This window comes from Eschrichtius robustus, chromosome 11, assembly GCF_028021215.1.
Source record: "Eschrichtius robustus isolate mEscRob2 chromosome 11, mEscRob2.pri, whole genome shotgun sequence".
NCBI classification, from domain to species: domain Eukaryota; kingdom Metazoa; phylum Chordata; class Mammalia; order Artiodactyla; family Eschrichtiidae; genus Eschrichtius; species Eschrichtius robustus.
In genome coordinates, this window is record NC_090834.1 from 89,569,001 (window position 1) to 89,583,452 (window position 14,452).

At 40.5% G+C, this 14,452-nt stretch overlaps 1 protein-coding gene across 1 annotated transcript in view; it reads left to right on the top strand.

Moving 5' to 3' along the window:
• Window positions 1-3,248, top strand: part of EHF (ETS homologous factor) — a 38,435-nt gene extending 35,187 nt beyond the window's left edge. The window contains exons 7-9 of the mRNA XM_068555137.1: window positions 1,107-1,169; window positions 2,737-2,932; window positions 3,036-3,248. Of these exons, the coding sequence (XP_068411238.1) occupies window positions 1,107-1,169; window positions 2,737-2,932; window positions 3,036-3,135 (359 nt within the window). The 3' untranslated portion in view covers window positions 3,136-3,248. The remainder of the gene's footprint in view (window positions 1-1,106; window positions 1,170-2,736; window positions 2,933-3,035) is intronic.
• Window positions 3,249-14,452: the final 11,204 nt, after the last annotated feature.

Below are 14,452 nucleotides of genomic sequence, written 5' to 3' on the forward strand. Positions count from 1 at the left end.
CTCAAGGGTTACCATAATGAGTCATTTGTTAAACTAATCTGTGTTTCCATAGTCCACTGTGGCCCTCTGTACTGAGCTCAGGCCAGTCAATGGCCCCTTTGTCAGGCTGATTAAAAGGTAACTTTGCATGCCAAAAAAGGCACTCCTCTGGCTTAAAAGTCATCTTTCTTTGTTATAAATGTTTACATTTTTGTATTTTATATATATATATATATATATAAACCTAAAACTTTTCAATGACCTAAATCCTTCAGTGGGGACTTCCCTGGTGGTGCAGTGGTTAAGAATCCGCCTGCCAATGCAGGGGACACGGGTTCGATCCCTGGTCCGGGAAGATTCCACATGCCGCAGAGCAACTAAGCCCGGCACCACAACTACTGAGCCTGCGCTCTAGAGGCCGCGAGCCACAACTACTGAGCCTGCGTGCCACAACTACTGAAGCCCACGCGTCTAGAGTCCGTGCTCCGCAACGAGAAGCCACTGTAATGAGAAGCCCGTGCACCGCAACGAAGAGTAGCCCCTGCTCGCCTCAACTAGAAAAAGCCCGCGGGCAGCAAAGAAGACCCAACGCAGCCAAAAATAAATAAATTTTTTTAAATAAATAAAAAATAAATCCTTCAATGGCTTCCCACCTCTCACAGAATAAGAGCTAAAATCCTCAAAAAGTCCTACAAGGCCTTAGTGATCTGAGCCTCACCTGCTCCCCTCTGCCCCTTGTTCACAGCCACACTGGCTTCCTTCTATTCTATGCACACTGACCTCAGGGCCTTTGCACTTACTATTCTCAGGCATGGAAAGCTCTTCCACAAGCTCTCTGTCTCCCTCACACCTTTCTGGTCCCCTTATCAGAGACGTCTTCTGTGACCACCTTATATTTAATGGCAAAATTATTCTCATCTCCATACTTCTACCCCTATTTCTTACCCTGAAATTTTTTCTCCAGAGCACTTATCATCTCTGTTTTGTTTTGGACACGACCACCTACCTGAACAGTGCCAGGCATGTAGTAGGTGCTCAATAAATACTGGTGAAATGAGTGGATGAATGGATGAAGATGATAATTGTAGGAAATAGGGAAATGAAGCAGTTCTCATTTTTCTCTTTAGCAGAGTCACCTGATATGAAAAAGCAGCAAGACCAACCAACAAAGTCCCACACCAAAAAGCACAGTAAGTTGGCTGGCGTTCAGATGCCTCCTGGCCCTTCCCCTTGAGTGGAGAGTAACTGGAGGCCACCAGTTTTTAGACAAATATTGCCTCTGCCTGCTGCCTGCGTTTCTTCACCTCAGACTGGGTAGGGTGTGAAAAGAGAGGCATCACTTGCTGGCTAAGTAACCCCCTCTGCAGTCGTTTCTCAAAGTGGAGCCCCCATGGATATTTCCTCCTCATTCTGTTCTCTTTGTGCTAAAACTGAGACATCAGTGAACGAGAACTTCTTGCAGGCATGGGGTGAGCAATTTCCCTTTCTCCAGAAAAAAGGGTGGGAAGAGGAGAAAGATGGGAAGAAACAGCTGAGGGTGTATTCTTTTTTTCTTTTGCCGAATGTTGGCTTCTTACTTTTGTGGAGCTATTGTTCCAAGAAAAACTGTTTATTCTTAAGATTCAACAGTGCTTTTGGGAGTTGTATTTCCCCCGATAATAAAACCTTATGAAAGTGTATGAAATATCAGAGACGTGGAGGTGGGGGGGTGGGGAGGACACGGAAAGAAATCAAGGTGGTATAATCTGGAAATTGTAAGGAGTTGGACTGCTATCTGCTATCTGCTATTCCAGGTCATCCCACAGAACTGAATGAACACAGCCCTTCAAATTGGGTGTGGGAGGGAGTTGTGTGTCACAAATCCAGTGGGGGTAGAATTGAATTTGGTTGCTAATTTCATTACAGTAGCTGTTTCATTTTCAAATTGGCCCCCGCAACCCCTGTGAGACCCTGCCCCAATATATTCTAGGAGTTCGAATTCTAAAACCCTACCAATGCGCATTTGGCTGACACACAGTTGCGGGGTGGCAGCCGTCTAATTGGTTGAGGTTCTAAATAAAAGAGATTCTGAATAAAAGTGGTTGAGCCGTTGCTCTCCTGGGAAGTAACAAGTTGAAATGAATGCCCAGCAATCTGTCAACCATATTTAGAAGATACTTCTCCTAGCCTAGGAGATCTAAAACCTATTTTTAAGATTTATTTCTTTTTATTGAAGTACAGTTGATTTACAATGTTGTGTTAATTTCTGCTGTAAGGCAAAGTGATTCAGTTATACATATATATACGTTCTTTTTTAAAATATTTTTTATTATTGTTTATCACAGGATATTGAATATAGTTCCCTGTGCTATACAGTAGGACCTTGTTGTTTATCCATTCCACATAATAGCTTACATCTGCTAACCCCGACCTCCCACTCCGCCCCCTCTCCCAACCCGTGCCCCCTTGGCAAACACAGATCTGTTCTCTATGTAAGACGTATTCTTTTGTCTTGGCTTTGCCACTAGTTAGCTGTGCGACCTTGGTCAAGTCAGTGAAATTCTCCATGCTTCAGCTTTCTGATTTGTAAAATTAAAAAACTGTGCCAGTTCATTCTTAACTACCCAGTGGGGATTCTGTGATTTGGCGTCACAGGTGGGTAGCATGGAATCGAGTATCTCTGACTTGATGTAAGATGTTTCAACTCTAGGCTTCCTCTAGCCCTTTCTTTGCGGTGACTTCAGCCATGAATAAACTCCTTTTTCTACTTTGCCTCAGATCCGCGAGGGACTCACTTATGGGAATTCATCCGCGACATCCTCCTGAACCCAGACAAGAATCCAGGGTTAATCAAGTGGGAAGACCGGTCTGAGGGCATCTTCAGGTTCTTGAAATCAGAGGCTGTGGCCCAGCTATGGGGGAAAAAGAAAAACAACAGCAGCATGACCTACGAAAAACTCAGCCGAGCCATGAGGTGAGGAGTTTCCCGTCTCCAAACATGATAAGGCCGTGTGACCAGTTATTCCCCCGGCTGTCTTAATCAGACCAGCCACCTTATGCAATGTGTTTTGTTACAGATATTACTACAAAAGAGAAATTCTGGAACGTGTGGATGGACGAAGACTGGTATATAAATTTGGGAAGAATGCACGCGGATGGAGGGAAAATGAAAACTGAAGCTGCTGACACATTGAACACAAACCTAAACACATCCCAAATGATAACCAACCAAGAAGTCCCTGGACGTAAATATTTCAAAGACTACTTTTCTCTGATATTTATGTACCATGACGGGGAAAAAAATACATCTACTTCTAACAGGAAGAAGGAACGTGACAGTTGATAGAATTATTTTGTTACTTTGAAGTATGTCCTATATGGGGAACAAACGTACACAGTTTTCTGTGAAATATGACACTGTATGTGGTTGTGATTTGTTTTTGCCTCTGTTGTGAAGTTCTTTTCCACTGCAAGAACAGAGTCTGTAGCCATGTGCTTCTTGCTAAGGAGAAAGAAAAAAAAAAAAAAATCAGACGGCATTAAAAGTTTTTATATGCAAAATGATTTAGGAAAAGGTGACGTGTCCTCCGCACATAGCATCTTCGTGGCCTCGTCAAGAGAGGTGGGCGTGGTCGCTAGGATGAACTCCAGGGTCTCCGATTGGTGGGATGAACCAGAAGGATGCTGAGAATTCTACCCTGACCTTCAGGAGTCAGTGAGTGAAGAATGAAGACTTCCACAATCCACAGTGGACTGAAATCACTGCATAATCACATGACTTCTATGCTTAAATCAGAGAAGAATAATGGTGGAGGGGGCTTTATACTCATTCAGGAATGATTTACCTGGTGCCAAGTCTATCTTCCCTCCTCCCCCTTGGATGATTGGTGAAAAACTTCAATTGCCACCTCTGCTCACTTTTAGTTACTTAAGAGAAGGTCCGGCTTTGGTTATTTTTATCCCAGTTGCTTAAAAATAAGTGGGAAAAGGGAGGTAGTTATGAGTTTGCTCTTATACTCCCATTGTCCTGTGGTTTCCCAATTGGCACAATTTATATTTTTGGCTGAATTATTCTTTGTTGTGTATTATTTGGCTGTCCTGTGTGTTTTGGGATGTTTAGCAGTATCTATGATCTCTACACACTAGGTGCCAATAGCACTCTGGTCCTTGAAGTTATGACAACCGAAAATGTCTCTAGACATTACCAAATGTCCCCGGGGCCAGGGGGGGAGGGAGAACCACTGATTTAGCTAGTCAAGATGAAGATGGTGATTTATTCTCAGAGCAACAACAACAAAAAATCCCTAGAGTGAAGCAAAAGCAAGACTTTAAAGTCAACCTATTTTTCATTTTTAAAATGTTTGGACAATGGGTTGAAATAGCTAGAGGGATTTCTTTTCAGAACCTGAGATGAGAGCTAGACTCAGATAAATTAAACAAGGGCTAACAATAGAACACATTTGCACTAGAATTACAAAACAGAGTAAAAATTATATTGCAGAAGGAAACACTGAGAGGAGAGAAAAAGAGTGTGTGTGTGAGAGAGAGGAAGTTAGTTCCAGGGGAAAATCTTTGCAGATGTTAGTTCTTATAATCTTTCCTCTTTTGGATAATCTCTTTCCTGTCTCATCTTAACTCATTCCAAAGTGAATGATGTCTTGCCTAGATTTGCATCCAGAAGAATGTTAAAAAAAAAAAAAAAAAAAAAAAGGACAAAGAAAAGAAAGGAAGGATGGAAGAGAAAAACAGAAAACTCAGTTCAGGATCTATGGTCAGGAAGGAGTTGGAGACTTCTCCAATGATGGCGTTGTTCTGGGTCCCTGGAGACTTATCGCCAGACCCTGAAATCTGGGAGGAACTTGAGCCTGTAGACACTTTGAAAATGAGTTTGAACATCCAGATCCCTTTTGCAGCTTTTCTTTTCGGCTCCCCATGTCCTTGGCTTTCTCCTCCATCCTGCCTCTCTATCTTGAGCATAATGTGGGAATGAAGACATGTACCAATAAGAGGGGGCTTGTCTCATCCACTGATGGAACACCTCCTGCAGTGCCTTCCTCAACTCAGGCAAGCGAGTCATAGTCAAAGGTTGCAGAGTGTCTGTAATGGATTCGGAAGGTTGGAAGTATGAAGAATTAAGAATTTGTCCTAATTATAATGAGAGCCATTATGGCCAGTGACCTTGGAGCACAGCTTAGTGAGATGAACGACCTTCTGAAGGTACAACCGAGTTGTTTTTCTCTCTGCCTGACTTGGGTGCTACTCAGTGTTGTCAAGTCACAGTTACTGAGGGAACTGAGAGAAATGAAGGTGAGCAGCACAGATCTGAGACATTCCTGCATGAAAGACACACCTTGCTCTCCAAGGAAGGCTAAAGAACTATGAGGCTTTCCCAGCAGTTGACTATACGTCCCACAGAATGAATTAAACCTCCAGATATTTGAATTAGTATAAACACATGAATGTTTGTGTGACTGTGTGTGTCTGAATTGTGTGACGTTATTAGGGGTGTCTGCTAATTTGCTCTCTGCTGTTTCTTCTCTGGCTTGGCCTGTTCATCATCTAGGCAGCCTGGATCCTTCTCCGACCTTGCTCTTCTGCAAACGTGTAAGTTTCTCACATTCCTCCAAATTGGTCTTGGCTCTTTCCTCACCCTCTCCATTGAAGAGCAGTCCCTGCTAGGTACTGAGTCTGGGGCGTACTGACTGGAACGCTCTGCAGATAATTAACAGATTGTGTTATTTGTTGAAAGTGACGGTTTCTTGGCACCCGGTTCCTGCATAAATAGGTGGGCGTATTAAGTTCTCAGCATATCTCTCTATTGTCTTGGCTTGAGTTTGATGCATTTTCTGTGTGCTGTTCATGACTTGGAGAACTCAAGGTAATCGAGCCATACCAATTTGGGGTGTGAACAGAATCCTTCCCCCCGGTGCTGCAAGGGAAAGCAAAATCCCAGAGACAAGTCAGCACCAGGTGAAGCCCCCTTCTTTTGGCAACTCACAGCTTCTCACTTGAGAAGCTCGTCTGAGCCGATGCTCTTATGGTCACTACGCATGGTCTCCTTAAACTCACCTTAAACTAAAGGCTTGGGCTCTTATTTGTTTTTTTCCTGGGAACCTGAGGCAGGAAAGGTATTGTTAAGACTTCACCAGACTCAGATCATCTGAGGCTTCTAGATATTTGACTTGATGAAACGAGCAAAGCCCTGACGCCCAGGGACATACTTACAGCTTCTTGAACTTGCTTTCTGAGCAGGGCAGACCCGGGCAATGAGTTTTCCTTTGAATGTGCTTGTCCTTCTTCAAACTCTTACCTTGCTAGACCGTGAGCTCTTTGAGGGCAGGGATGATATCTTAGCAATATTGTTTTCCCAGTATCTAACATGAGACAGGTCCTCAATAACAATATGTTGAGTTAATGAATGACTGTCTTCTGGAAGACTCCTCGGATTGGGAAGCCATGTCCATAATCGTGATGTAAATTGTTTTCTTCACTGGACGAAGAGCACAACAGCCAAAACTTCAAGGACATATTATCTATCAGGTGAACATTTTACTGTGAGACTCTTTACTTTGCCTTCCTACCTGTGCTGAAATAAAATCAAAACAGGTTATTTGGTTCTGCAAGTCAACATATGTTGTGTGAGAATTCTGTCACCTTATTAGGAACTGTGAGACTTATCTGGTATAAGAAGCCAGTCATGAACCTTGAACCTGTTTAAACCAATGAAGATTATGAATGTGTTTATATGATGTAAATTGCTATTTAAGTGTAAAGCAGTTCTAAGTTTTAGTATTTTGGGGTTGGTTTGTATTTTTTTGTTTGTTTTGAAAAACATTGAGGGATCTTTTGATAAGGTTAGTCATGCATGTTAGATTTTAGTTTTGCAAGTGTGTTGTTTTTCCAATGTATAAAGTGTAGGAAAAGTTAAAATAGTAAGAGGGAAAGGCAATTATATTATTCTTCTATAGTTAAAAAAAGTTTATCGAGTGCCTACTGTGTTCATAGCATGGAACCATATTTGTGAGGCGCTTACCTAACTATGTGGGGTGTAATAGGTACTCCATAGGAGCCCATTGGATGGATACTTCCTGTGTGAAAGAAAGAACACAGCAATCACAATTATCAGAGCTGAATTAAGCTCAGCATTGCTTCTCAGTATTCCATTTCTGGAATAAGAGATAGAGAGAACATTTAATAAAAACGTGTTGAGACTGGGCCTCACGAACCACTAAAATGTATAAGCCTTCACAAGTTTAGCTTAATTGGGATTAATCTTTCTGTAACTATATGCCTAATTCTTGCTTTTCTTCCCATCTGGCTTCTGGGTTGACAATTTGTGGGAAGCAACCCTACTGCTGCTATTTTTTTAAAAATCAGAAATCTTGCCCTTGAAACTGTGTTAAATTCAAACTGAGTATTTCTGTTTTATGAAAGAATTATATTTTTCAAAATACGGTTTTTTGGTTTGATGGGTCCCAGAAAACACTAATAAAAACCACAGAAACTAGCCTGTAACTGTGTGCTTCATGCTTCAACAAGTCATTCTAAACCAGGCTTAGAGGGAATGCACTTAGCAACACACTTAGCAACACAACATATGCAGTTTCTTCATATAGTTACTCAGTATGCATTTACTGAGCATCTACTACTATGTGCCAGGCACTGTCCTAGGTACTGAGTTATGGCAGAGAATGAAAGAGACAAAAAAAAATTCTGCTCTCGTGAAGTTTATGTTCTATTGGATGGAAACAGACAAGAAACAAAATATTAACAAACAAACATAGCATATCAGATGTGTAGTCAAGAAATGTAGAGCAAGGAAGAGGAGTAAACTGTGCTGGATGGAGTATGTAGGGTTGATTGCAAGTTTAGGCAGGGTTAAGAAGGGTGGAAGGAAAGGAGCCATGCAGATGGCTGGGGGAATGGTACCCTACTGGAGGGACCAGCAGGTGCAAAGTTCCTGAGGTTCCTCACGTGTGTTCCTGACATGTCCAAGGAACAGCAGGGCAGTCTGTTGGCCAGAGTAGACTCAGCAGTAGTAGGAAATAATGTTAGAGAGGCCCTGGCAGGCCAGATCACACAGAACTTGGAGGTCATTTTGAAGGCTCTGGTTTTTCTTTTGAGTGAGATGGAGAGCATCTGATGCTGAGTGTACGTTCTTAGTGAAGGATGAACAAAGGGAGGCAGAAAAGATCACTCTTACATCCAGGTTTCCAGTACAACAGGTAAAAATATTTCCAGGCAAGAAATGAGCTCTAGGGGCTTCCCTGGTGGCGCAGTGGTTGAGAATCTGCCTGCCAATGCAGGGGACACGGGTTCGAGCCCTGGTCTGGGAAGATCCCACATGCTGCGGAGCAACTGGGCCCGTGAGCCACAACTACTGAACCTGCGCGTCTGGAGCCTGTGCTCCGCAACAAGAGAGGCCGCGATAGTGAGAGGCCCGTGCACCGCGATGAAGAGTGGCCCCCGCTCGCCGCAACTAGAGAAAGCCCTCGCACAGAAACGAAGACCCAACACACCCAAAAAAATCAATCAATAAATAAATTAAAAAAAAAAAAAAAAAGAAATGAGCTCTACCAGTTCATAACATATTTCTCCTGGGGCCCAGAAAGTCTCAGTCCTTCAGTCACTTAAGAAGTCATAATGAGGGACTTCCTTGGTAACGCAGTGGTTAAGAATCCGCTTGCCAGTGCAGGGGACACGGGTTCGAGCCCTGGTCCGGGAAGATCCCACATGTCATGGAGCAACCAAGCCCGTGTGCCACAACTACTGAGCCTGCGCTCTAGAGCCTGCGAGCCACAACTACTGAGCCCGCGTGCCACACCTACTGAAGCATGCATGCCTAGAGTCTGTGCTCCGGAACAAGAGAAGCCACCGCAATGAGAAGCCCGCGCACTGCAACGAAGAGTAGCCCCCGCTCGCCGCAACTAGAGAAAGCCCGCGAGCAGCAACAAAGACCCAATACAGCCAATAAATAAATAAATAAATAAATAAATAAATAAATAAATAAATAAATAAAAGTCATAATGAAAATAATAATAGCTAACCATTTGGGGAAGATCCACTTGATCCCAGGAACTATGATATGTTCTTTGCATACACTATTACATTTAATCCTCATGCGAGCCTGCTATTTATAGATATTATCTCCAATTTTCAAATGAAGGAAATGAAGGTCAGAAAGATTAAATGACTTTCTCAAGGTCACACAGCTAGTAGTAAGTGGTAGAACTGGCATTGTTCACCCAGCTCTCTTTTTCCCAAAGTCCATACTTTTTTTTTTTTTGGCCTCACCACGTGGCTTGCAGGATCTTAGTTCCCTGACCAGGGATTGAACCAGGGCCACGGCCCTGCAGTGAAAGCACTGAGTCCTTACCACTGGTCCTCCAGGGAATTCCCCCAAAGTCCATACTCTTAACCTTAATATTTCTCTAGTGTGTCAAAACACTAATGTTTTACACACACACACACGCACACACACAAACACACACATACAGAGTTTCATGGTTAAATAACATTGGAGAAAGTGAGTCAAACAATGTATCACAGAGTTATTTACTGTAAGATTTCCCAGAGCCTTTGTGTCATGATGTGCCTTGTGAATCTATAAGAGAGGGAAAAAAGTGTTCCCGATTTTCCAAGCCTATTTGACAATGCACCTTTTTCATCAAAGAAGACTTCATGAAATCAGCACCCTTTAGAACACACTTAGGGAAATGATGATCTTTAGAGATTACCTCTCTGATTTACAAGAAGCAGTATTTTCATGTTTGGGCTAAATTAGTATGCTGATAATATTCAAGCACATCAAACTTGGCCTACTTTGTATATATTCCTTTTTTTTTTAATTGAGAAGAAATTCCCTCATTGCCCTGGGAATTATTTATTTGCATTGATGCATTTCTCAGTAATCACAAAGAACTTGCAGAGTGTCTTCTCTTTGGGAACTATGAACTCTCCTGAATTTTAACTTTAGAACTACCTGTCCAAAAATATGGGTGCTAGCTACCTGTGGCTATTTAAGTTAGTGAAAATTATGTAAATGAAATGGGGCTTTTTTTAAAAACTCTATTCTGTTTTAATGTAAAGCATCATAAGTCAATAACATTATGAATTATATTCATATACCTACAGAATAGGAGGATTTGTCAAATCTGCTCTTTAATATCTAAATAATAGCTTAAATTAGCTCTCTCTGATGAAAATAAAATGAGTCATATGTAATTTGAAATTTTCCAATTTTCCCTTTAACCAGTAAAAAGAAACAGGTGAAATTACTTATAATAATATATTTTAAAATCTAATATATAAAAATATTGTCATTTTAAAATTAGTTAATATATTAATAATGAGATATTTTATGAAATAAGAAAAAGGTTTCATATTAAGTTTGTAAAATCTGGTGTGCATTTTACACTTCCTGAACACGTTAAATATTGATTGGGAAGACTTGATCTGTATCTAGATTTCATAAATTTTATAATCAAATTATTTGACTCATATACCTGATTTTTTCCAAACATACTTGTTTTCCGAACATTTAAATGTGTCGTATTTTTAAATTAATGTTTAAATAAAATTAAAATATAAATTCTTCTGTTGTCCTAGCCGAAATTTTGGCTTCTTAATTGCACTGCCCAGATTCCAAATGCTGCATAGCCACATATGACTAATGGTTCCTGTATTGGGCATGCAGATATAGAACATTTCCATAATCGAAGAAAGTTCTATTGGACAGCCTTTCTCTAGAATTTGACCTGGGAGGATGGGGTAAGGGTGGAAAGACAGTGAGCAAAACTAACCAACAGTAAAATAAGATACAGTAAGCCTTAGAAACCAGAGGTGACCCTGAATTCTAGAGAACAAAAAAAATAATAAAGATCCAAAGCAAATATCTCTGTGTTTGCTGGAATGGTGACAGTATCTACAAGTGCAAACAAGTTCCATGCTGTCAGTGGAGACTTGGAGTGGGAGGATTTGAGTATTCTGATCTCCAAACCCCACAAATACCTCATAGTCATTAATGTGAATGTTCCAAAGATGTGGCTTTCCGGTTGAGAATATTGGTATGGAGGGGAAATCACTGAAATGGGAAGGGAAATGAAAGGTACCCAAATAGAAATGGCTGGCACTGCCCACTGTCGACCATAAATGCCACCAATACCATTCTCTTCCTTCTTTTCAAGACCAACTCTTTGAGTGAGTAGTTTACCCATAGACTCTCTATTTCCTTATACTTCAATTCTCTTCTGTTAACTGTCATGATCTGACCTCTGTTCATATCAAGTCACTGAAAATGCCCCACTGAAAGTCATAGTCAAACTCATCCCTACCTCGGGAACTTTGCTTCAGCTGTTCCCTTTGCCTAAAATACACTTTTTTTTTTAACACCTTTATTGGAGTATAATTGCTTTACAATGGTGTGTTAGTTTCTGCTTTATAACAAAGTGAATCGGCTATACATATACATATATCCCCACATCTCCTCCCTCTTGCGTCTCCCTCCCACCCTCCCTATCCCACCCCGCTAGGTGGTCACAAAGCACCGAGCTGATCTCCCTGTGCTATGCAGCTGCTTCCCACTAGCTATCTATTTTACATTTGGTAGTGTATATATGTCCATGCCACGCTCTCACTTCGCCCCAGCTTACCCTTCCCCCTCCCTGTGTCCTCAAGTCCATTCTCTACGTCTGCGTCTTTATTCCTCTCCTGCCCCTGGGTTCTTCAGAAACATTTCATTTTTTTTTTATTCCATATATATGCATTGGCATACGGTAGTTGTTTTTCTCTTTCTGACTTACTTCACTCTGTATGACAGACTCTAGGTCCATCCACCTCACTGCAAATAACTCAATTTCATTTCTTTTCATGGATGAGTAATATTCCATTGTATATATGTGCCACATCTTCTTTATCCATTCATCTGTCGATGGGCACTTAAGTTGTTTCCATGTCCTGGCTATTGTAAATAAAGCTGCAATGAATATTGTGGTACATGACACTTTTTGAATTATGGTTTTCTCAGGGTATATGCCCAGTAGTGGGATTGCTGGGTCATATGGTAGTTCTATTTTTAGTTTTTTAAGGGACCTCCATACTGTTCTCCATAGTGGCTGTATCAATTTACATTCCCACCAACAGTGCAAGAGGGTTCCCTTTTCTCCACACCCTGACCAGCATTTATTGTTTGTAGACTTTTTGATGATGGCTATTCTGACTGGTGTGAGGTGATACTTCACTGTAGTTTTGATTTGCATTTGTCTAATGATTAGTGATGTTGAGCATCCTTTCATGTGTTTGTTGGCAATCTGTATATCTTCTTCGGAGAAATGTCTATATAGGTCTTCTGCCCGCTTTTGGATTGGGTTGTTTGCTTTTTTGATATTGAGCTGCATGAGCTGCTTGTAAATTTTGGAGATTAATCCTTTGTCAGTTGCTTCATTTGCAAATATTTTCTCCCATTCTGAGGGTTGTCTTTTCATCTTGTTTATGGTTTCCTTTGCTGTGCAAAAGCTTCATTAGGTCCCATTTGTTTATTTTGTTTTTATTTCCATTTCTCTAGGAGGGGGGCCAAAAAGGATCTTGCTGTGATTTATGTCATAGAGTGTTCTGCCTATGTTTTCCTCTAAGAGTTTTATAATGTCTGGCCTTACATTTGGTCTTTAATCCATTTTGAGTTTATTTTAGTGTATGGTGTTAGGGAGTGTTCTAATTTCATTCTTTTACATGCAGCTGTCTGGTTTTCCCAGCACCATTATTAAAGAGACTGTCTTTTCTCCATTGTATATTCTTGCCTCCTTTATCAAAAATAAGCTGACCATATGTATGTGGGTTTATCTCTGGGCATTTTATCCTGTTCCATTGATCTCTATTTCTGTTTTTGTGCCAGTACCATACTGTCTTGATTACTGTAGGTTTGTAGTATAGTCTGAAGTCTGGGAGCCTGATTCCTCCAGCTCCATTTTTCTTTCTCAAGATTGCTTTGGCTATTTGGGGTCTTTCGTGTTTCCATACAAATTGTGAAATTTTTTGTTCTAGCTCTGTGAAAATGCCATTGGTAATTTGATAGGGATTGCATTGAACCTGTAGATTGCTTTGGGTAGTATAGTCATTTTCACAATATTGATTCTTCCAATCCAAGAACATGGTATATCTCTCCATCTGTTTGTGTCATCTTTAATTTCTTTCATCAATGACTTACAGTTTTTTGCATACAGGTCTTTTGTCTCCTTAGGTAGGTTTATTCCCAGGTATTTTATTCTTTATGTTTCAATGGTAAATGGGAGTGTTTCCTTAATTTCTCTTTCAGACTTTTCATCATTAGTGTATAGGAATGCAAGAGATTTCTGTGCATTTATTTTGTATCCTGCTACTTTAGCAGATTCATTGATTAGCTCTAGTAGTTTTCTGATAGCATCTTTAGGATTCTCTGTGTATAGTATCATGTCATCTGCAAACAGTGGCAACTTTACTTCTTCTTTTCCGATTTAGATTCCTTTTATCATATGGTTTTTCTCCTTCAATTTGTTCATATAGTTTATCACATTGATTGATTTGCATATATTGAAGAATCCTTGCATCGCTGGGATAAACCACACTTTGTCATGGTGTTTGAGCCTTCTAATGTGCTTTTGGATTCTGTTTGCTAGATTTTGTTGAGGATTTTTGCATCTATGTTCATTAGTTATATTGGCCTGAAGTCTTCTTTCTTTGTGACATATTTGGTTTTGGTATCAGGGTGATGGTGGCCTCGTAGAATGAGTTTGGGAGTGTTCCTCCCTCTGCTATATTTTGGAAGAGTTTGAGAAGGATAGGTGTTAGCTCTTCTCTAAATGTTTGATAGAATTTGCCTGTGAAGCCATCTGGTCCTGGGCTTCTGTTTGTTGGAAGATTTTTAATCACACTCTCAATTTCAGTGCTTGTGATTGGTCTGTTCATATTTTCTATTTCTTCCTGGTTCAGTCTCAGAAGATTGTGCTTTTCTAAGATTTTGTCCATTTCTTCCAGATTGTCCAGTTTATTGGCATATAGTTGCTTGCAGTACTCTCTCATGATCTTTTGTATTTCTGCAGTGTCAGTTGTTACTTCTCCTTTTTCATTTCTAATTCTGTTGATTTGAGTCTTCTCCCTTTTTTTCTTGATGAGTCTGGCTAATGGTTTATCAATTTTGTTTATCTTCTCAAAGAACCAACTTTTAGTTTTAGTGATCTTTGCTATTGTTTCCTTCTTTCTTTTTCATTTATTTGTGATCTGATCTTTATGATTCCTTTCCTTCTGCTAACTTTGGGGGTTTTTTTGGTTTTCTTTCTCTAATCACTTTAGGTATAAGGTTAGGTTGTTTATTTGAGATGTTTCTTTTTTCTTGAGGTAGGATTGTATTGCTATAAACTTCCCTCTTGGAACTGCTTTTGCTGCCTCCCATAGATTTTGGGTCATCGTGTTTTCATTGTCATTTGTTTCTAGGTATTTTTTATTTCCTATTTGATTTCTTCAG